General features: G+C 37.6%; 1 protein-coding gene across 19 annotated transcripts in view; it reads left to right on the top strand.

Annotated features, from left to right (window-relative positions):
* PPFIA2 (PTPRF interacting protein alpha 2) overlaps nucleotides 1-23,539 on the top strand; it is a 468,314-nt gene that overhangs the window by 423,720 nt on the left and 21,055 nt on the right. For 16 of the 19 annotated variants that reach the window (XM_072772907.1, XM_072772923.1, XM_072772912.1 and 13 more), the window contains 4 exons: nucleotides 12,312-12,393; nucleotides 16,135-16,335; nucleotides 20,789-20,851; nucleotides 22,351-22,380. In XM_072772907.1, coding sequence (XP_072629008.1) covers nucleotides 12,312-12,393; nucleotides 16,135-16,335; nucleotides 20,789-20,851; nucleotides 22,351-22,380 — 376 coding nt within the window. The remainder of the gene's footprint in view (nucleotides 1-12,311; nucleotides 12,394-16,134; nucleotides 16,336-20,788; nucleotides 20,852-22,350; nucleotides 22,381-23,539) is intronic. The other 3 variants (XM_072772911.1, XM_072772909.1, XM_072772925.1) reach the window with 1 other exon arrangement.

The following is a 23,539-nucleotide window of genomic DNA, read 5'->3' as shown; positions in this document are numbered from 1 at the left end:
CTTGGTATAAGTTTTCGGTTTTTGAAAATGACAAATGAGGATGTGAGGACTATTAATATTCCACTGTGTGCAGATTTAATCAACTTGTTTTAGTGGAGGGCATTTCCTAGATAGCTGGTAGGCTGCGAAAGATGATTTTGTCCATGGGAGTAACTGGTCCCAAGTACTTCTGGCAATTTTCCTGGAAAGCTCAGAAATTGCCTTTTCTTAAGAGCTCATCAGAGTTCACAGGTATGTTGACAGGAAAGTCATTTTAACCACTTAGAAGGAGTCTCTTTGGGTTTTAATTTTCTTTCTGTTGCATGTGTGATGTAAAAAATATGCCTCAAATTTCTTAGAACATTGTAGTGCCAATGTGAATGGACATTTATGTTTTTGTTCTTGTGAAAATTTAAATAGCTTCCCCACAGCTGCTCTGGAGTTAAGGTCAAAGAATATGCATTCTCTGAAAGGCCTATCTAATAAAATAACACATGGTTTCTCTGAATGAATGCGTTTAGATGAGGCACGTACAGGGTGTTCCATTGCACATCAACCTTTTCTTTATAATGATTGAGCAATAAAAAAGAAACTCTATAAGTTGCCTAATTTCGGAGATGTGAATTTCTGCTTCATACTTTGTTGTATTTAATATATTTTATGAGTTGTAGTAAAAGTTTTCTTTTTTCTAAAAACTAGTCTATTATGCTTGTATGGAAATTTTAAAATAATATTCTCATGGCTTTTTGTTGAATTATTTAAATTCCATATTTTCCCAGTGCCACTACTATATCCAGGGAGCAAGTGGGCTACCTCAAAAGCTACATTTAAATCGATGTTGTTTTATGATGATTGTGATAGTATTGGTGAACCAATCTAGTTTGCTTTTTTCCTCAAGGAAAGCAACATTTATAAACATCTGTCTAAATAAATGTTCCTATTGAAAGAGACTCAATTGGCACAAATGACATTTCTTTTGCCAGTTCAGACAGAGGAAGAAGAAGTAATGTAGCAAGGGGAGTAGAGTGATAGAATTCGTTTAGACTTTCTCGTGTTCTGAAAGCTGGCAAATCCATCTTTATAAAAACAATAATAGTTATTATTGTGACATTTGTTAGAATATTAAAATTATGGGCCCGGAATGTAAAATTTCTTCTTGGCCCAGTTTAAGGTAAGGAGATCGAAAATTAGAACCTGCTAGTAATTATGTCCAAGTCACGTCTGAGAACTAGCACCCAGATATTCTCACCCTCTAACTAGTGCTCTCTTCAGCTGCTGTATCTCCAGGGGTCTACTGAACTTTTTCTTCAGCTCAACAGTAAGCGTGTAAGGCTGTATGAGAATCTGAGCACTATTTTGTAAGTTATCGCTTTCATTTGTGAAACAACAGGAGTGGCCTGAGGCAAAGAATGTTCTTTAATAAAGTGCCTGGCTTCTTCCTGGGGTATACTAGAGGCTGGGAAAAATGTGGTCATGCATGTTTCAGAGTGGCTCATTTTCAAGAGACAGACTTACTAGTCAACAATTAGAGCTGCCCTAACCTGATCATGCTTTTGGACGCAGTGAGTATGTATGTCACGGTGAAATTAAAAAAAAAAAAAAAAAAAGGTTCCATGTCTTTCTCATATCTGAGCTTTTGCACATCTGAAATGATGCTCTTGTTTTATTCCATGGCTTTCTTTGGACTGAAATGTATCCATTAACATTTGTGTGCTTTTCTTTTCCATCCATCCTTCTCCATCTCATGAAAAGCACATCTGGGTAAGTTGAATGACAATGGCTGCTGAACATGTTTATTTTCAGCACCATCCTTTTTTTCTTTTATCTTTAGTATTTCTCTTTTCAGTTTTAACACAAGCTGCACTGCCTCTGACCTCAAATGAAAATTGTGAAGTGTATTCATTTCTACACCGTAAAGGAATCATTGGTTCAGAGAAATGTTCATACTCCAATGAATGATGGTGGCCTTGCAGGCACTTCCACTTCTTCAGTTCTGTCAGGCGCATGTCAAAAGGCATTCCAGACATCATTTCCTTACTTCTCAAGTCATTCTCTAGGAGTTAGCGTGGCACTCAGGGAGGCTTAAGTCATAGGCCACTTCTGTACTTTGGACTCTCCTGCATGATTGGGTCCTCCTGTGTGTTCCCTCATGCTTCATGGTGCTCCACTTGCATTCTCTTCCAGACACAAACTTCTATGTTAACTACTAGAACTGTCCTTAAACAAAGAGACTTAAATGCTGGAACTTCCCTACTGGGACTTTTGTACCCAGATTAGATTCCAAAGAAATCCTTGGTTTTGGTTGATTCCTTTAGTTTTGCGTGTTCTTTGCATTATTTCCTATACTATTGGTTAATTTTCAGAGCTTTAAAAATCCAAACTACTCAATCCTGCTCTTTGAACGAAAATTAAAACATGTTATTAATCTATTCCTAAGACAACTTGGGCTGTAAAGCAAAACAAATTATTTACAACATTTATAAAACATTTACATTGGTGTAAACTTTTGCACGAGTAACATGGCGAGCTTTAAAAAACACATTAGTTTGAGAGTTACTCCTTTTAAACTTAAAGCAATGTGTGTGTGTGTGTATATATATATATATATATATATATACACACACACACACATAATGGGTAAATAAATGGGTTCCATTGAGATGCTGTTATACAGGAAACTACGGAGAGTGCCCCTAATTTGCTATATGGATATTTCATATATCAATACAAGGTCATGAACTTTGTAATATTGCTTAGTTCATTACTATGGCTTATATTTGTCTTACTTTCCCACTCTAATTTTAAGTTATAGTTACTACTACTAATTATTTAACAATGAAGATTTTACTTCTGTTAGGAAATTTATGATATTAAGGAAAGCTCTAGTAAGTGTTCTTTAAAATGCAAGGCAAGCTGAGGTTAGGGTACTGTTCAACTATGCTAGCCAAAGTTTCAAGCTCTTACTTTGGAAAATAATGAATATTCTAGACATTAGATTTAAGACAGTGTTTTTTGTGTCATCATGTAATACCGGTCTTCTATTTTCTAATGACTTTTAAATTTCATGAGGAAAATAATCCCAATAAATAAAACTTCATTTCCCTATCACTTTTTGAATGAAATACTGAAAGTAATAAATGGATGATGCATTGTCATTTATGGGCTTCAAGAAACTGATGTAATTGTCTTCATTCTAAAATTCAGATTCTTGTCATCTTGTACATACGTGCTACTAGAACTTAACATTTTAGGACCTCAAAATCATTTCTCTAGTAGAATTGATAAAGGCAAGCTTTGGAAGTTAAAGTGTCAGGAGGAGAGTACAAATATAGTGAAAACAGAAGATTTGAGATGGAAAGATCAATCATTGAATAAAGAAACAGAAGATAAGAATTTAAGCACCAATTTTCCCATTTGTTGCATACCCTTGAGGGACTGACATGTTCTCCGTATTTACTGATACTACTGTCAACTTCCTGCACCTCATAAGAGTATGAGGAAATATGTCTAACTTCAGAAACATGAAACTATAAACTTCAAAATCTTGGGCAGCCCCGGCGGCTCAGTGGTTTAGCGCCACCTTCAGTCTAGGGCCTGATCCTGGAGACCCAGGGTGGAGTCCCATGTAGGGCTCCCTGCATGGAGCCTGCTTCTCCCTCTGCCTGTGTCTCTGCCTCTCTGTGTCACTCATGAATAAATAAATAAAATCTTAAAAAAAAAAAAAAATCTGAGTTAAAGAGGGCTGAAAATTAGATGAGGCACTAAGGTAATCTAGTCTAAATGGTATCCAAATAACCTGAAAATTACCAGTGTTCCTCCAGTAAGTCCCCAATTTACTATCAGAAAGTGACTAGAGAAAACAGACCACAGAGTCTTTCAAAAGTGAAATTGTTTCATGAAAAGTAATACAAGTTCCTTTAGTTTTCAATAATAGGGTAATTGTATTGCCCCATCACATGTTGGATGTGCATGCATGTGTGCGTGCGTTTATATCTTTTTAATGGTTTCGAAACTGATTAAATTCAAAATAAAGTGAGGAAAGAAATTATGTAAATCCCAATTCAAATTCACAAATAAAGTAAATTTCTGAGACTATGCCCTCCATTTCAGAGCAGCTTGAAGAAAAAAAGCTTCAATATGAATAAGCTTCAGTTTTAATGTAGTCAAACTATTTCAACTCCAAACAACCTAGCATGTGTTCTTGGAATCTAAATAAAACACTACTTAGATGCATAATGGACTTTTATATGCACTTCATGTGAAAATGTGCCATATTATGATATACAAACACACATACCCTTGCACACACACAAAATCACAGTATGCTGTGCTTTTAAAATCAAGTCAACCTTGTTAATGTTGAATTCAAAACTCTTAATTTATGGAGTTAAATATGTATATTTAGGCAATCAAAGTTCTGAAGCAGCTGATTGGGATTTTGACATTTCTGTTTAGAATAATTATGTTAATTAAGATATACATTTTCAGCTTGCACATGTTAGAAAAAAATGTGGGTGGCACCACATTTTGTTCATATTTGCTGACCAGAATTTCAAACAGTTCCTCAAATATGTAATGTTGATTTCCATAGAATTGATCGACAAGTCTAGATTTCTGAATGATAGAGTTATAGTCTATCATCTGTTTGAAATTTGAGGAGATCATTTCCTACTTTACCCTCCTGACTACTGAATTTTAATGTAACAATTAATAATGGTGTGAAATGAAAGTAGATTTACTGCTAGCATTATGTAAGGGAGGTTATTCTCAAGCCTACACTGTTAAGAAGTAGATTCAACTGTCAAATTATTTTGACTTATATTTTATTTTTGGTTCCTATTGAACCACATATTTATTTCTTCTGGTTATATCAATAACTGATTACTTGTCATGTGCTACAGTAAATAAATAAGCCCTTGAGATGAATTTCTCAATCAGCGCACTACTTTGTATTAAAATTACACAAAGTCAGTCGAACTGAAACAAGTCACAAGAAATTCAGATTTTCCATCCCAGTTAGGTAAACATGATCAGCCTCCTTCCTCTGACAGAGGTACAGAACCTGATATTAAGGAGGAACAGGAAAAGAAAAGGAACAGCTTCTTTTTTCTCTTATAGTGTTGAAGATTAAAAGGCATGGTAGTAAGGGGGTAAAGACTATACATCTTAGCCAGGAAGCCAAATGAAGATGTGCCACTTCTAAATATAAGTGAACCACAAGAAAAGAAAGAGAAGTGGGAGACTAACATTTTATTTAATACTAAAAATGAAGTGGATGCTATAACGTAATAAAATTATTACAATCAGTTTATCCTCCTTTCTCAGTTATGAAAAATTCAAAGGGTAATTAGCTAACAGATCATATGGGGATTAAGAAAGTTAACTCTCTGGCCAAGTTTTGGGGGCTCAGATTCTGGCTCCACCACTCACTGGTTCTATGCTCCAAGTGACTTTTGCCCTTTAGTGTCTTCATCTCCAAATGAGTATCGGTACATATCTTATCATTGTAAATGTTAAAGAAATTATTCCTATACATATACACTTAGGATACAGACTTTGTGATAAATGCATGCTAGCTATTAATATATGGGATCCAAACTCTAATTTGTCTACATCCAGAACCTCTATTCTTTCACACCATGATATCCTATTTCTGAAGAATAGAAGTGGTTTAGGTGAAACAAGAGAGCACATTAGATAAATCTCTATTACAGTACATTTTAAATGAGAGATATGAGAAGTGCAATAACTGGAGTATACACAAGTTAAAATATTTGTATAGAAGAGAAATTTAATTCTGCCTGGGAGAGGTCTTGGAATCTTACCAAGAAGGATAAAGCATTAGCTGTGTCTGAAGGACAAGGATGAGTTTGCCATGATTATGATGTGAAGAAGGATGTTTCAGTTAGAAGAAAAAGACAGCAAAAGTATGGAAGGTCAAATAGAATGAGATATTGGGAGAATGGCAAGTGTTTCAGTACTGGTTGAGCACAAGAGCCTGGAGAGAAAGCCAGGGCCAGATTACTAAGAGTGTTTCTCATAATGCTAAGATAGTTGACCTTTACTTTCAGGACAATGGGGAGTTTTTTAAGTAAGCAAGTCTTAACAAAAAAATTGTGTTTAGGAGGGTCTCATTGGGAGTTGGAAAAAGGGTAGGAAGGAGTGGTACCAAACAAGAGAATGAGAGACTCTGGGAGTCCACTTCCATGATCCACAAATGATGAGAATTTGAATAAGCTTTGGTGGTGGTCAGTCAATTTGCAAAGTATCTTATTTAATGTTAGAGTACATTTTTTCTCTTTCTGAACAACCAATATAAGTAACTACTAAACAAAATTCTTCTCTTTAAGGTGCAATGCATAGTTTGATGTTAATAAAAACAGAACACTTAGAATTCACCATATGATCAAAGATCCCGGGTGGTTGTCAACATTGAGAGTTTTATGGATCACAATATAATAACTGTTCAAGAGAGACTCTTGTCTAGAGTGTGGGGAGAAAAGCAAGATGTGGTGGAAGAGCAAAGAGTTATCTTTGGGACTTTAGAATCTTGGGTGAGAGATGAGTTGCATGCATGTGGTGCTCATCAACAATCCCTATGGGGGATGTTTGACACTGTAAGTTTCCAGATTTTGAAGGATAAAGAGTCCTTGTGGAATGGGATTATCACAAAATGAAAGGAAGAGTCATGATTTAGGCAAACAGTTAAGATTTTGATAGTTGAAGAAGGGAAAGAACTTATCCACTCTGGAAAATGATAGTTGCAGTGATGGGATTACTTTTTACACAAGTTATTTGTGAAAGTAGGTTCTCAGTTCTGGTTAAAAGTAAGTAAAGATGATTAGAAAAGTAAATCAAAATTAAACCTATTTAGAATTTGTAATTCAGGTTGAGGGTTATACTTTAGACATTTAAGGAACCATTGGAGGGTTTTCAGAGGACAGCACTATTGCAAAAGTAACGGCTCACACTCATTAGCTGCTTCCTTTGTGGAAGGCACTGGTGTCGTCACATTACATGTATTTTCTCAGGTCACTTTCATTGCAGCCCTCTGAGGGAGGTACTGTTACCAGCTTTATTTTACAGATGAGGAAACTGAGGCAGAAAGAGGTAAAGTGACTTTGTCTGTGGATGCACAGCTAAGAGGAGGCACCAAGAATGAAGCCTAAGCAATCAGACTTTAGAAGTTTACCTGGTCTGGTATCATGGCAGATTTTTTTTTTATGTCAGTGTATTAGAAGGGTTTGAGAACTGGAGATAGGAACCAATTAAAGGGTTGGGGCGGGGGGGATGGATGGTGGCAACAAGAATAGAAAGGAAAGAAAGATGAAATAGAAAACATGAAGGGGAAATTGTCAGGCATTAAATGGAAGGCGACTGACTCGGCCATCCTGAGTGACAGAGGAAGGGGTGCTGTATGTTATTCAGACAGTCATATCACAAATTGGCAATCCTAAAATAGCACCGTAGGCTAAGTGGTCTGAGAATAAAGTCTCTTTTCACTGACAGTGATGAACAATCCATGTTGAGAAGAATATGAGAAAGGCTTTACTGGCCCTGTGGTCTGTGACTTTTTTGAGTAATTAATGAACTTTATTTCTCAGAGCTTAACACTTTATTGAACTTGTTGATTTATAAGTTGTGTTTCCCTACTGTAAGGGCATGAGTACAGGGAACTTTGCATGCCCCAGGATCAACCAAATTTGTTAGGTAGTCAGTCATCTGATTTTTTTATAGACCTACTGTGGGCTGAGTTTCATGTTCAGCAAAGAATAAAACCAATTGAGTCACTAAAAGCTTAAAGGTACCCTAGGTAGGAATACTTAGTGTACTAGGGTGCTTATAAAAATAAGTAGTAAATTTTGCCTCAGGGGCAAGGAAAGGATGATTTTCAGACAAGAAGCATCTTTGTTGGTCTTGAAAATCAAGACAAAGTGAGTGGGGAGACAAGGCAGGGAGGCATGAGGACATTGTTTAGTGTGATAGAAACATAGCTCACAAATATGCGAGCATATTCCACCAATTAGGTCAAAACTGCAATAGCCGAGGAGAGACATAAAACCAAAAAAGGAGAAGCCAGACATTTCCATTTGGATGGAGTCATTGAGGCAAATTAGTGTGGATTAGGAGTTAGAAGCTACAAGCCCGGCAAATGCCCTTGATTCATGCACATTTTTTAGACTCTCTTGATCATGTATCCAGAAATCCTTGGGTGTGGTTGTTCCTAGGGTACCCACACCTTGTTCCTGTCCTCAGACCTGCAGAGCTTGCACAGCGCCCTCTCTGTGCGGTTATATATGGGCTGGCAAATGAAAGGACACACACCGAAGTGTTCCCCACCTGTTGGCCTTCTTCCTAAGGTATCACTTTCCAGGCCCAGTAACTCCCTGACACCTGTCTCAAGAGAGACTTTGGGGGAACCCTAACGTCATTCTTTATTGTGGATGATAATGTGTTTCTTGAAAATACTCAATAATTCACAAGTTTTTCTTATTCAAAACGACCTTCCTTTACAATTAGTGCTTTTCTTTGAGTTTTGGCGCAGGTGATGACTAGCCCGAGCCACATAGATTTTCTAAAAGGAAGTGCTACTGATATCCTCTAAATTCTAGTCTAAATCTTAAAACAAAACTGCATACCCATAACGATAGTGAGATATATGTTATCCTTTGGGAAAAGATGGTTGAATATTAGATTTTCTGGACAAAAAAAAACGTTCTGCTGCATGCAGTCCTGCTGCAAAACCCAGCTTCTCCCCGCCCCACCCCATTCTAGCAGGTTTTTCTCAGTTTCAAGTGTGTCACCCCCAAGGCCTTTACGTGGGATCCAGCCCTGCCAGCTGGGAACCAAAGGACAGAAGCCGTTGGACTCCACCTCCCTTTTCTTATTATCTTAGCATATTCTTACTGACTTTTCCAAGGGCCAGATTGCCCAAAGAATTCACAATCGTGCAATTAAATTTCTGTTCCGACAGAAAATAGAACTATCTGAGCACACTGGATTGCCTCCTGTCAGGGATCCCAAGCCAGATCAGACTTGGGATCAGCTGGAATGGGTGTTATTCCCCACACACCAGCTCAAGGGGAGACAGACCTTAAGGACTTTTTTTATTATTATTATTATTGTGTTTTGAAACCTAAAACCCTGAATGGCCTTGTAAGCCAAAATAGAAAAAGATATTTGGACTACAAAAAAGAGAAACATCATGGGGCTCAATTTGCTGACACAAGGACCCCCTAAATGTGAACGATGACAGACATGTTCAACGTTCACAGCTGTTTATTGAGCACCTTGTCTGTGCCTGACCTTGTTCTAGATGCTTCTAATTATCTCTAAACAGAATATGTGAAAACATTGGTCCTTCTTGAGCTCATATTTGATGGGGGATATAATGGACTGAGGTGTGAATGATACTCTGTGTTGGAAGATAAGTGCCATGGAGAGAAATAAATCAAGGAACAGGGGTCAAAATGTCTGGTGGGGGTTAAAGGAGGGAGGGAAGGAGACAGTCAGAGAAGGTGACATGTGAGTAAATAGTAGAAGTCAGAGAGGGAGTAGACCATACGGAGATAGAGGGCCAAGCATTCCTTACAGAGAGAAGAGTGGGCATGAAGATCTTGAGGCACAACAAGGCCTGAGCTGCTTGCAGGGAAGTGGAGGCATGGAGGCAGTGTCGCTGTGTGAGGTAGCAGCTGAATCAGAGAGCTGAAGAGGGTCAGGGGGCGGGGGGGGGGAGGGGTCCTAACTGCTGCTTTGCCTTTTCTTCTCAGAGAGACCAGGAGTGATTGGAGGGTGATGAGCAGCGAAGTTACATTATCGGACTTAAGTTTTAACAGGTTCACTCTGGCTTGTGTGATGCAATATTTTAGAGAATTAGAAGTTTCACAATAAAAGTGTTCTGCTTTTAAAATGGCTTTTGTAAAAATAATAATAATAATAATAATAATAAATAAAATAAAATGGTTTCTGTACAACTCATATAATTCACTTGTGACAATGCTATGTGCTTCCCAGGTGTGGAGTGCATATTTACTTGCCTTTTTACTAAATGTAGCAAAAAAACAGCTGCAAATGTATGTTGGTGTCTTCCCCTTGACTGCCACTCGGCTGCTCCATAACTGGAAGTGCTGCTTCCCCTATTAGCTGTAACCTCACAACTCTGATTAACGCTCCCGGCTCTGCCATTGGCTTGCGTGTAGTCCATGCCGAGTCCTTCCCCCGACCTTCCCCCTCTTACTGCTCATGCTGCTTGGAACGCCTTCCCACATGCCCTTCAAAGCCAGCTTGGTTGCTATGATGCCTTCACCAATTGTTTCCATTGCTATTAACCCATTTTCTAAAATCCTCACACTCGGATTGTGCATCACCGAGTTTTAGCATCTATTTGTGTAATACATTGTGCTTTTGGACAGCTCGTGTGTTTGCTTTTCCCTCTAACCAGGGATCTTCTTAAAAACAACTGGGTCCGTGCCTGTGTTTTTCACATTGAGCACAGGTCTAAGCTCACCACAGGTGCTTACAATGAGAACCTAGTGGTCGGTTGGTTGACCCTTTAATCCCTTTCTATCAATCCAGCAACAGTAAGAGTAGGCTACTTGAGTCTGTATTTCAGTGAAGGAATGTCGGGATGCCCACGGGAGTGGGGGCTGGTACCACAATCCAAGGTGAGGAAGCCCCTCTAGTTTTCACTTTGGATTCGAGGCACTGGTGTCACTCTTCCCTGTCACAGGGGCTGAATAACTTACACGTAGAACTAACCTATGCCTTCTTTGCTATTTCCTCAATTGAAACAGCAGTTGATCTATGTGTCTCTTCAGCTGCTGTAACTTCAGTATTTGTATTGCCTCTGTTTCTTTTTCCCGCTGAATTTCTGTTGGCAGTATCCCCTGCAAATATGGGAAGTTCTCACTGAAAAGCACTTTCAATTATATACAGTTGACCATTGAACACGGTGGGTTTTAAACTGCTCGGGCCCACTTACATGAGAATTTTCTTGGATAAATACACTACAGTTTTATGATGTATTTTCTCTTCCTTGTGATCTTCTTAAGATTTTCTTTCCTCTATGCTTATTATAATACAGCATAAAATACATAATATGTGTTAATCAGCTGTTTATGTGGTCATAAGGTTTCCAGTCAGCAGGAAGCTATTAGTAGTTCAGTTTTCAGAGAGTCAAAGTTAAATGCAGATCCCTGTGCAGGGGGTTGGTGCCCCTCGCCCCCATGTTGTCCAAGGGTCAACTGTATGTTAACATATTATAATAAGTAATTGATTATTTGATGGTAGGAAGTAATCAAATGCTTCATTTTGGAGTTCATATATGATATCATTGATCGATTCCTAAGCAATGAAAGACACACATTCAAAAGAGCAGGTAATATACTACATTTTTATCATCTATGTGTAAGATCAGAGCACACTAAGGAAAAGAGAATATATTTTCCAATATCGTCCTGCTCAGGTATATATCAGCTTGAGTTTAGGTGAAAACACATATCTGCTATCTCAACAATGAATGACACAAATTGGTTTTATAAATGGATGTCAGTTATAAAGCTCAGTAGCAGAGACAGTGATTAATAATACAGTTGCCACGGCTTTTTACAACATTCTGCTATCAGGATCAACCATTTGTTTTCACTGAGGTGTTTCACTTTCATTAAAAACGGGGATGATTATAGATGAAAATGAATGTACTATTGAATTTCACACCTTACATTGCTTTCTAGTGATAGGAGTTAATTTCCTTCCAAGTTCTCTTTGAATGAGAGGTAATTTCATAGTCTAGATGAAAAAAAAAAAAAAAAAAAAACACCTCTTCATGTAGCTACCTGGACCTGGGGAGCATACTAAGATGAAGCACATCTTTGAATGGGGCTAAACTAACCAAATTTATCTACTACCTTTATATACAGACATTTTCTCTACCATTGCAATAGTAAGGAGAAGTGAGCAAGGCAGATGGATGAAGCCTCATTTAATTCAGATCCCATAATGTATGCTTCAGTATCTATATGGGGCCATTTTCTTGTTAAAGAGATAAGATATTTGCTGATAATATAATTCAACTTTAGTCCATTAACATTTAACGTTTGAATTTTGTGAATAAATGTTGGGAGAAATTATTTTTAGATGTTGGTGTTTCACTCATAAAATCAATGAGTGATTTCTATGTATTACTAAAAGGAGGAAAGGCTTTTTTTATTCTATATTACCTCAGAAAAGCTTGTAAAGTATTATTTTTTTTAAAAGAAACTATTGTCATTACAAATAATCACCACTGTCTTTTTCCATGCTACCTAACTAATAATCTTTGCTGTGTACTTCAGGCATGAACTTCTAGAAGAAGCTCGGAGGAAGGGATTACCTTTTGCTCAATGGGATGGGCCCACTGTGGTTGCATGGCTGGAGGTAAGAAAATTAAACCAGAAAGTTCTTAAATTAATCACTCCAGTTTGACAGTTTTTCTAGATATGGGTAAGGATGGGTTTCTGAAGTCACAGTTTTCCAATAGCCTGGAGTAGCTTATAAAGGGAATATTTGCTTTATCCAGGGGGCTGTGGGCATTGTTGTGGTCTTAATCTGATACATTCTTGTGATTGGGGTGGAAGGAAACACCTAGTAGGATAAAAAAGTTTCTCTGAATTTCACCATCTTCATGTCTAGAGAAAGAGAAGACAGTTATTAAACCACATATCCGTTGTTGCAAGAAAACCTCTGACCCAGTCCATCAGTCCAGGGTTCTTCTTCATCGGCAGGTTACAGAGAAGAACCACCTCTGTGTTCCATCCTGCTGTGTTATCCAAGATCTCACTGTCACCTGAATGCATAGAGAACCATTCCTTTGCTTATACATTAATTCCTGAACCTAATTCTCTAAAGCCTAGAGGCCAGCTAGGTTTAGACGGCTGGCATAAAGCAAGAGAATGCGTATCCCCTTGCTCTCTTCTGGGTCTAAAGTGAATGTTATATTGAAACAGGAACTACATTCAGCATTTTCTACAGAACACGGGGACCGGGAAAAAGAAAACAACACCCGAGCAGGGTAGAGGGCAGCAGAAGTGGGCTGGGACAGTGAAGGGAGCACATATTTGACCATAAAAGACCCCTTCATACTACTTATTAGTAGTGTTCACTGCCTATTCCATTCAGTTCTCTAATGTGGGCTGCTAGCAGCTGCCAGGTTATGCCAATGTCAGGGCAAAGAAGAAAATGGGTTTTTCTAAGTGGCTAGAGATTATAAGATCACTTACTTCCTTTATCCTATCATATCCAGAGCTAACAAATTAATGAGGAAAAATTAAAACCCATTTTAGTTTAAAAAATAGTCTTCTATCGATAGATGTGAAAACATACTTGGCATTTTTTTCTTGGACTGAGTGAAAGAAGCCTGTGTCTTGCTTTATTTTATTCTCTCATATCAGTCAGGGAATTTTTAGCATATCAGTGATCAGAGCTGCTTCTTCCAGGCGTGCCTTTAAAATTACTATACTTTAAAAATCAATTATAATTCAAAATGCTTAAGAAAGCACACCTCAGAATTGATAGCAGTTTTTTGTTCAGTGTCACTCCAGTAAAATGAGCTGCAGTTTGACCGAGACTAGCTGCTATTTTGGCAAGTGATGAACAAACCCTTAGATATATATATAAAAAGATTCACCGACATTAAGGAGCTAGGAAATGACAGGCAGTGAAGTTTTGTGCTAATTAAACCTATCCTGAGCACACAGAAATTGCTCATAATATGCCTCCTAAAGTGACTCAAATTATAAAATGGAATAAACAAGATGAGTGAGCCGGGTGATCCTATGAATGAGAGCTCTTAACTTTCACCTCCTTTCACACCCCCTCGTGTGTACAGCCTTATTTAAGAATGATGTGCAAAAGTTAAGTCTGAGCCTTCACACACCACTTATCAACACCAAAAACTTTTTGAAAGTCTACTTTGGGATGATACTGGTTACAGTGTATTGGCAAGCATTTGGGTAATATTATTCAGTATAGAAATCTAAATATCTTTAAAAAGAGGGAGTGAAAAATCATTAGTGTCCCTTGAAGGTATATTTAGATGTTTACTTATTTTGAACAATTTGAGTTTATAAACTAAGAAGTCAAGTCCCGTCTTCCATCATATCTAATGGTGCCCAACGAGGTAAAGTCAATTCCTTGTTCCTCGCCTACTGGAAGATAGTATGAACTATTCAGTCATGGCTGTTCTTATATCCCTTCTTCCTGTCTTTCATCTCCAGTCACAGCCCAGGCCATACTGACTCAAAGATTTGGCTTCCAGTTTTGTTCATTTGTCTTCCTATAGAGACAAGTAGCCTCCTCGTACAATTGAATTTTTTAAATAAAAGGATATCTAGATTAGTTGTCTATTACCATGTTAACAGACTATCCCCAAATTTAGCAATTATTTTTCTCATGGCTCCAATGGGCCAGGAATCTGGACGTGACTTAGCTTGGGTCCCTGATGAAAGTATCTCCCAAGGCTACAACCAAGGGGTCAGCCGGATTGGCAGGCATCTCAAGGCCTGATATGGGGAGAATCCACTTCCAACCTGACTCTTGTTTTCACAGCAATGATCCAGTTCCTTGCCAGTGGCCGGCCAGGAACATCCATTCCTTACCAAGTGGGCATCTCCACAAGGCTGCACACAACATGGCAGCTGAATTCCCCCCAGAGCCAGAACACTGAGAGGAGGGAGGGACAGAGGACCACCAGGAATGAAGCTACCTTCTTTTTGTTACATAATCTGGAAAGTGGCATCTCATCACTTTCCCAATAGTCTGTTCATTAGTCACTGGTTTCAGCGCCAACTCAAGGGCAGAGGGTAGATTACACAGAGGCAAGGCAGCTCTGTCAGGAGGAGGAAATCCCTGGGACCCAGCTTAGAAGCTGCCTGCTGCAAAGCCTTAGAACTAATAAAGCTGAATCTCTTTGTCTTACAAATGAAGACACTAAGGCCAAGGTTTAGAGAAGTTACAGGACTCACCAGTGACTGAAGCAATTAGAGCCCAACCTTCTAGTCCAGAGCTCATGGCACTGATTTTTGCTAATTGATAGCTTTTCTTCTTTTCTTACTGTCACTGCTCTCACTCATGTTCTCTCTCTCCTTTTGCTCAATCTGTTCATATCAGCAAGATAGTCCCCAAAAATCAATATTTTGGACATTTAAAGACCAAGATTTAAACCACTCACTTGCATGGGCCCTGCTTCTTACTCATAGCTAATGATGAGGGTGCAGAGAGAATGGAGACAATATTCCTTTTTTCAAATGTGTGTGATTCAAACGCTGCAACCCAATCCGTGTGAGTCGGCATTCCCCCACTGCTGAAGATGTGTGCGGACACCGGGCTATGCTCCTTGCACTGCTGATTCGGTGGTTTTTCAACAGCATCATAGCAGAGTTGAAAAATTGGAATTTCTAATTTCCATCTAATGCAGTTTTCATTTCCTTACTCTCTTTACCTCAGGTTTTCCAAATGTTTATAACTTTAGTCTTTTCCTTTAGCACTTCATTCTATCCTCCAAAACTTTGTTCACGCAGAACATCAGCTTAAGTTCACGCAACCATCACATGCTATCGGTAGGTATGTGAGAAATGGGCCTTAACTACGCTACAGCCTTTGACCAAAATCACACAGCTGGAGACTGTAGAGCTGTCTCTACGACAGACAGAACTGCGTTGTACTCAGAATCCTAAAGATTTATAAGCTGAATTCACGCGTTAAACAAAGTCAAATGAGCCTTTACCAAACTCAGCTTGTGGCTGGTCTTCTTGTCCTTAAATCCACGGGGGCAGAGGTGGATTTGGTGATATGCAGCTATCATGGTTAACCTAATAATATAAATTAGTTGGCAAACTGCACACCCTAGAGACTCGATTGCAGATTTTTATTTCCATTGTGGCCTAGCTGACTTCCTTTTTCTTTTTTTTTTCCTGACATGTTTTAATAAGTCGCTTAAGGCCTTTATGCCTCTGTGTTATCTCAGGAAAATAATAATAGCATCTATCTTTTTGGGGGCCTGGTCACTCCAAGAGTTCATATGGGTAAGCTACTTAGACTAGTGCCTAGCACGTATGAGACGTGAACACGTTCCCCATCAGTATGACCTGTGTCTGTGTTTGCTTCTCCCCCGCCCAACAGCTCTGGCTGGGAATGCCTGCTTGGTATGTAGCAGCCTGTCGGGCCAACGTGAAAAGTGGTGCCATCATGTCTGCTTTATCAGACACTGAGATCCAGAGAGAAATCGGAATCAGCAATCCCCTGCACCGCCTAAAGCTGCGACTAGCCATCCAAGAGATGGTTTCCCTGACGAGTCCTTCAGCTCCCCCGACGTCCCGAACTGTGAGTCAGCTTGTGCTCCTTCCCTCTCCCCCTGGCTGGGCAACTAGTAGCCTCCGTTAAGTCCACAGAGCGAGACAGTGGCAGCACACATTTCAATGTCAGTGTGAATTATTCTGAAGAGATTTAGCTGGCTCTTCATTAACCTCGCTGCCACTTTTAATAGGTTGGCAAGTGAGGAGCCGTGATGCCCATCCAACTGGAAGGCTGCGACCAAGACAGACTTTTGAGCTAATCTCTAACTCAAGTCCAGGTTTTTCCCCCCATGCAGAGTGACCCCACGTTAACGCTTAAGGATGTTCCCTTTCAGAGCAAAACAAAACAAAAATAAAATAAAAGGAAATGCGCTGGGGGTAGTAGTGCTTTCTGAAGATCAGTGCTGAATTCACTACTTCTTATGCAGTTTTCATAATTATGAAAGTACGCAGATATTTGGTATTTTATAAATACCCGGTGGAAGACCTTCCTTCAAAATCCATTTGCTTCTCATTTGTAAGTCCCTATTCTTCTCATAATTTTATCCCTGTCCTAATGCTAGGAAGGAACAAAATGTCTTTAAAAAAATGCATGCCAGATGACCAACTCATATACTAAGAACAACTCCAGATAATAGTCACTCTTTCTTTAGTCCATCCCTGAGTTCCATCTTCTTCTGGTAAGGGATATGATTTCGGATGTCAACTAAATTTCTCTGGTTCCATGTCTTATGCAGAATAACAAAATGTGGAGGAATAAGGCAAATTTGAGTTGTGGGTAAAAGAAAAGTGGTATTGCTTTATTGCAGTTTTCAGACACAAAATTAAACTGGAGAATAACCTTTTCTCCTGGGTCTTCAACAGTCTGCAGGAATTGGCGTAATGCGTATCGTTTCTATTTTTACACTTCTTCCCAGTATACTGGATTCTAATGCCAGAAATACCAGATCAAATTATTTAAAAAGGTTTTGTTTGTCATGCTTGGATAATTCCATTTTAACTTCTTTCTAAATAAGGTGTAGAAAAAGATATAATTTAACAAACTCTTATGTATGACATTATTTTTAAATGTCTATCATGTTGTAGACTATAGCTGAATTATCACTTGGCCAAAAGAATAATACAGAATATGTTTAACATAAAAGCTGAGTAGGCCACTAAAACAGGTATTAAAAACCGAATTCAGATCTGATAGAGTTTAATTTCCAAAGGAGAGAGAAGCATCACAGCTGGCTTATATCAACACTCTTTTCCTAAGAGTCAATGTACACACAATTATGGAAAATGCAAAATTGGAACGTCTGAAGTCCTAATTTCAAGATGAAAAGTAGAATATGCTTTATTATTTTTCTTTAGCATCTGAGTCCGTTTCTTTTTTTTTTTTTTTTTCTGAGTCCGTTTCTTAATGGAAAGTAGAATAACGAAACACTATTTTTCTAAAACTGTCTATGTGAACTTAAGAAATTTAAGTCACAAACTATTAAAAGTGCATACTCAGTTGTTTAAAGAAGAGTCAGAAAAAATAAATAATAAAAGAAAAGAAAGAAAGAAAGGAAAGAAAGAAAGAAGAAAGAAAGAAAGAAAGAAAGAAAGAAAGAAAGAAAGAAAGAAAGAAAGAAAGAAAGAAAGAAAGAAAGATCTCCCCCCTCCATCCCCCGCGTCAGGATCCCAAAAACACAGAACTAACTACTTTCAGTTTGCTAAACCCTCTTGCTTGCGAGTGATTATGAGCTTTTGCAATTGCTCTTCACTCCTCCTGGAACATTCTTCTGACTCCAGGGTCACCATCCTTCCCCAACTCCTCCTTCATCGAATGATTCTTGAATGTTTTTCCTTGAAAAAGCCAAAATCTAGTTTGCTTCCCTTCCACAATTTCATTGTGGCTCACATTGTTACCACTGTGTATACTTATAAAAACTATCTTCTAATTTTCTCTTAATTTATCTTCTGCTAAGCTGAGCAAGGATATTACCAGTTTTCCATGGTCCCCAGGCCTTAATTCAGTGCCAGGCAAATTGTAGAGAGTAGTCAGTAAACATTCATCCTAAGAATGGTGATTGTACAAGTCACTCTGCCAAGCCAGAAGATACGTATGGCCCTGACTTCAGAGAGGACAACCAGGGTAGGAGCAGTAGGACTTGCTCACCACTAGGTTTAGTAGATGATCTAGTTTAATTCCTCAGTGTTAGGCAGAAGCAAAGAGCTGTGGAATTCCAAAGAAGGGAAAAACCCTTTGTAGTGGAATAAGGCTTCAAAGAGAAATTAACGTCTCAAAGACAGATAGTATGTTATTAATTAAGGACTAAAAATTATTACTTTTGTTCAGTATTAACTTTTGGATAAGTGACCTTTTCAGCCTATTTTCCTTATCTTTTTATAAAGATGAATTATTTCATATCATATATTTTTCTTTTGAAACTTAGTCACATAGCATGAACATTTTCCTCATTTTATTAAATATACGATTGTCATATCATGTTTAATTGCTGCGTAACTCCTTCATGGAAATACCATAATATATTTAACCAAATCCCTAATTTTGGGCATTTTGTTTATTTAACGATTTTCATTGTATTCACAATACCACAGTGGATACACACATAGTCACATTGTTGCATAAACAGATTGTTTCTTATAGAAGGAAGGAAGATCTTAACTATTTGGATTCACAGTTAACATAGAAGCTACAGAAATCATTGTAAGAATGAGACCAGCTTAACTGAATTTCAAGTAACCTTCACTGCGGCTCACTTTGAACAAACAGTGCAGCCACTCAGGCAAAGCACTGCGGTCACCCAGTGTAAAGGGTGTGTGACACATGAGTGTTAGGTTCTTCTGGGTATAGTGCACTCTTTACAAAGTTAATAAGAGCAATTTATTCGAAGTGATTTAACAATTCATACATTCATATGCCTCTGTTTACGTTGATCCTCACTCCCAAAAGCTGGGAGTAGAGGGGAAGGGCTCTTAACATGGGAGACTCCAGTATGTGAAACACAATTTATAGGTGTGCATAGTTTTATCTTACAGGGAAAAATTCAGAGATACTCTAAATTCCAAAATGGTAGGAAAATGAGAATTTTACACATATAAATTTTACATATATGATGCCTATCCTCTGGGTTTTTTTTTTAAGTAAGCTCTATGCCCAGTGTGGGGCACTACTGAACTCCTCTTTGTTACTCAACCATATGTATATGAGTATGTATATTTCCTCATTACTTATTCCTCACTATTTATAATTCTCTGATAAATAAGCTTTCTTTTATATTGGATTCTATTCATCAGTTTAGTTTATATGTATTTTTCAAATTATACTAAATTACACAATTTATAACAGAAGGCAAATTAAAATGGTACTACTATGTGTTGGTAGAAAAGGCCAGAGAGAGTCATGGTGGAGGCTAATGTCGGGACATCAGTTTTGCTATTTATGATTCTAGACCGCTTCCAAAACAAATAATAAGCAATGCATAGGATATAAATTCCATTGTGGCTCTAGGATGGATGTACCTGGACCACCTTGCAATGTACATAAGGATTTCCCAGTGAAATGGTGGAATTTAATAGGAAGTGGTTCCCAGTGGCCATTATCATCCACAATATGCCTGATCTGGACATTACTAACTGGACTTAAGTTTAGAAATTGTGCATTATTCAGTGTATAGAACAAATATCATGGGTTATCTTATTTAGAAAGCAAATGAGATTTCATAAAAAGAATAGTGCCTGCTAAAAGGAAAATGTCCCTCTTACATTACAGTCTCTGTAATGGTGTAGGGCCTTGCCGAGAAATTGGGAAGCTAGGTTTTGTACTTTCTGATAGTAGTTAGTAAGGTTGAAAAAATGCCCTTTATTAAATTAAAAATAACATTTTACTTCTTTCTCCTCTATAAGAATATAGCAAAACAACACACTTGTGTAATTATAAAAGGAAGAAATCATTTGGGAAAAACTGATAGTGGTTTCCAGACAGGGTGTGATAGTGCTTTCAGCTTTGTACTGACCACCAATTTTCTCTTTTCAAGGACATTGAAGAATCAAAACTTTGTGAATGAAATATTGGTAATTGCACAACAAAGTACCCATGCCTTTGTTTTCTGAAGAACAATAAATACCTACCTCTACAGATCAAACCTAATCAGTTCTTCATGATTACAAAAAAAATGGATCCGATAGCTACATACCTTTGAAATGCAAATCTTGATTTAGCCTTTGTCCTGATTAGTAATCACAGGAGCATCATTTTAAATCTATCCCACATGAGCTTCACAGCATGCCTCTTTCTATTTAATTTTTTTAAGTAGAAGAAAAAGGGAGCTCTGAGCAAACCAGCAATGCTGTCTCTCCTGTGCATGCTGTAGAGGCAAGAGTACTGTCGTGTTGCTGTGGTGCTGTTAACTTACAGTACTGCTGCCTTTCTTCTTTACCACTGCTTCCCTCTGGTGGATCCTACTGCCTCTCCTGGGCCTCCTCACTAGCCTTCAGGCAACGTTTGGGTGACCCATGAAGAAATGGAAAATCTTGCAGCTCCAGCAAAAACGGTTAGTCTTACGGCTTTGTTGAACGTGAAGAAAAATTATTTTGCTGCTATTTCGATGGAAACCTATTTTATTTATGACAGATCTGAGTAATGGGTATGTTTACATCATGATATGCATGAAAACTAACTTTTCTCGTTAAGGTTTTATTTTACTTGGACGTTTCTAATGAAGCAGTGCTAGGTGGTTATAACATGGTTAGTATCGCAAGAGTTTGTAACATGCTTATAATAATCAAGAATTTTAATTATATTCATCATTTATCATTCTGCAACGTTGGGAATTTTTAGTAGCAGATATCACTCCATATTGGGCATATTCACAGATAATACATGTTATCAAACCCAATTAAACTTGTAATAGAAAAGTTCAGTTTGAACACACCTTTTTTCTTCTTCTTTTTTTTTTTTTTTAAGATTTATTTGTTTAGTCAAGAGAGAGAGCTAGAAAGTGAAGGGGCAGAGGGAGGGGGAAAGGGAGAGAGAGAGAGAATCCCAAGCAGACTCCCTGCTGACCATGGAGCCTGAAGAGGGCCTCTGTCTTACCACCCTGAGATCAATCACCTGAGCTGAAATCAAGAGGATGCCTAACTGACTGAGCCACCCAGGCACCCCAAACACTCATTGTAATATAATCATTTAGTTTCTTATACTTTACCAGTACAGAACTTAAAACTCAACTCCCCCCTCCCCGCCCCAAATAGCTATTCATTTGATATTCAAAGCACAGGCTTAAAGAAATTTTTAGTGACTCTGATTATAATTGTCAGCTTTTAAACCAATTATATATAGTCATTTTTCATGTAAAGTAACCAAATTGGGTAGGTCAGACATTTTATTCTTAGCAGTTTCTTCTAATTTAATGTCCTTTTGGTTTTTTCCAGATGTGAAAAATTGACTACGTAGTTTATGAAAGATAAAAATGCCAGTCATTTTCTAATTATATTTCTAGTTCAGTGCTTTGGCTTTGCTTTTATTCTTGTTTACTTTTGTTTGTTTTTGCCCATTGCTAAAATCTATTTGATTATCACAAAGCTTTGTTAGTAGAGGCAAACAGTTACTTTTTGTACTTCATCAATTTACTTTATGTTACACTTATTTATTATATATAAATATGTGTGTATATATGTATACGTTTATATGTACTGTATATTTGTATATACATAATCAGAAATTTTTATTGTAGTTCATTACATTTGAAAAACCACATACTTTTAAGAATTAAAAAAAGTTTGAAATGACCAGATCCAATGTATCATAAAAAGCCCATTTGTCATATGTGTGTATGTTTAGTCGGAATTAACTAGAAATTATGTGATTGACCTTAAACTGCTAAATTGATTACTGTGGGTTGAATAAGGATCCATGTGTTTATCTACTTATGTCATAATTAACATTTTCAATAACAAACAATTTTGCTTCTGCTAGAATAATTTTACTGTCTTCATTTGAGATTAATTTATGTTTATCTGCTTTATTAATCATTCCCTGCTGCTAACACAGAAAGAATCTGAGGAAGGAAGCTGGGCCCAGGTAGGAAATTCATACACTCTAAAACAGTATCATTGAGTACGCTCTGAGGATATAAAGTAAGAAACTGTAGTATATCATAATATTATAAATCTTCTACTTTGCTTAGGATTCAGCTAATATGTATATTTGAATTTATTATGTTTAATACTATGTCTTTTTAAATCAATGATATTTTGCAAAGAAAATGAATATCATTTCATATCTGGCCTCTTTCGAAAGGGAAATTTTCTTTCTTTTATAAAACAATGAAGTGTAACTTAAATTGCTCTGAAATCACCTCTGAATATATATAATCAGGAGTCATTCAAGTTGGCTATAATAGGAGGTGTTAAAAAAATAACCTTATGAAACATATACTCTAAAGTATAATGGGAAGTGTGGGCAGGCTGGGGTCAAAGGACGTGTGTCCACATTGGGAGTGCAGGTCAGAAGTCACTTCCATGAACTGAGATGGTGATATGAGACAAGTATCTGTACTTTGAACAACCATGTGCATTTGCAAGTACATGCACATGTTTCTACATTTCCACACGACATAAGCCTGAAAAAATTAATGCGTGCAATTGCGCATGTGATTCAAACCTTTGACTATAAGAAAATTTTGGTAGACATTACTAGGACCTATATTTAACCATTCAGTAAATTAGAGTGGTATTTGGTTTTGATTTTGGCAAGAACTGCATCATTTTTAAGAACACATGGAAGAAAGGGAGCACCTAAGACTTTCATTAGAAATACAAGTTATAATTACAATTGTGAATTTGTTGTATCATAAAGAACTGAATAAAAGATACTGTAAAACTAGTAGATAGTAATAGTCCTTTTTAAAAATTAGTCTAGAGGTGAGGGTTGATGGTTTTCATTTTGGCTGGACGAACAATGTGTGGTGGGATGAGTTCATTCACATTGTTATATTAAATAACTAGATTATTTGTCTTTGCTTTTGATCATACCCTGCTTCCTAGATACAGAGTCTATACTGACCGATTTCTAAAAGAGACTGAGTCTTTCCAATGACCTCTATGGACCACCGGCTGCGTGCTTCATTAGATAACAATAGTGTCCACACAGACTGCAGCATTCTGTCTCTCTAGCCTTGTAGCTCCTTCCTCTGTTTACCAAGGTTTCTATTTTTCACACTGAGCTTTGCCATTATACC

The sequence above is a fragment of the Canis lupus genome, chromosome 13 (assembly GCF_048164855.1).
Source record: "Canis lupus baileyi chromosome 13, mCanLup2.hap1, whole genome shotgun sequence".
NCBI lineage: Eukaryota > Metazoa > Chordata > Mammalia > Carnivora > Canidae > Canis > Canis lupus.
This window is presented reverse-complemented; position numbering and strand designations above follow the sequence as displayed.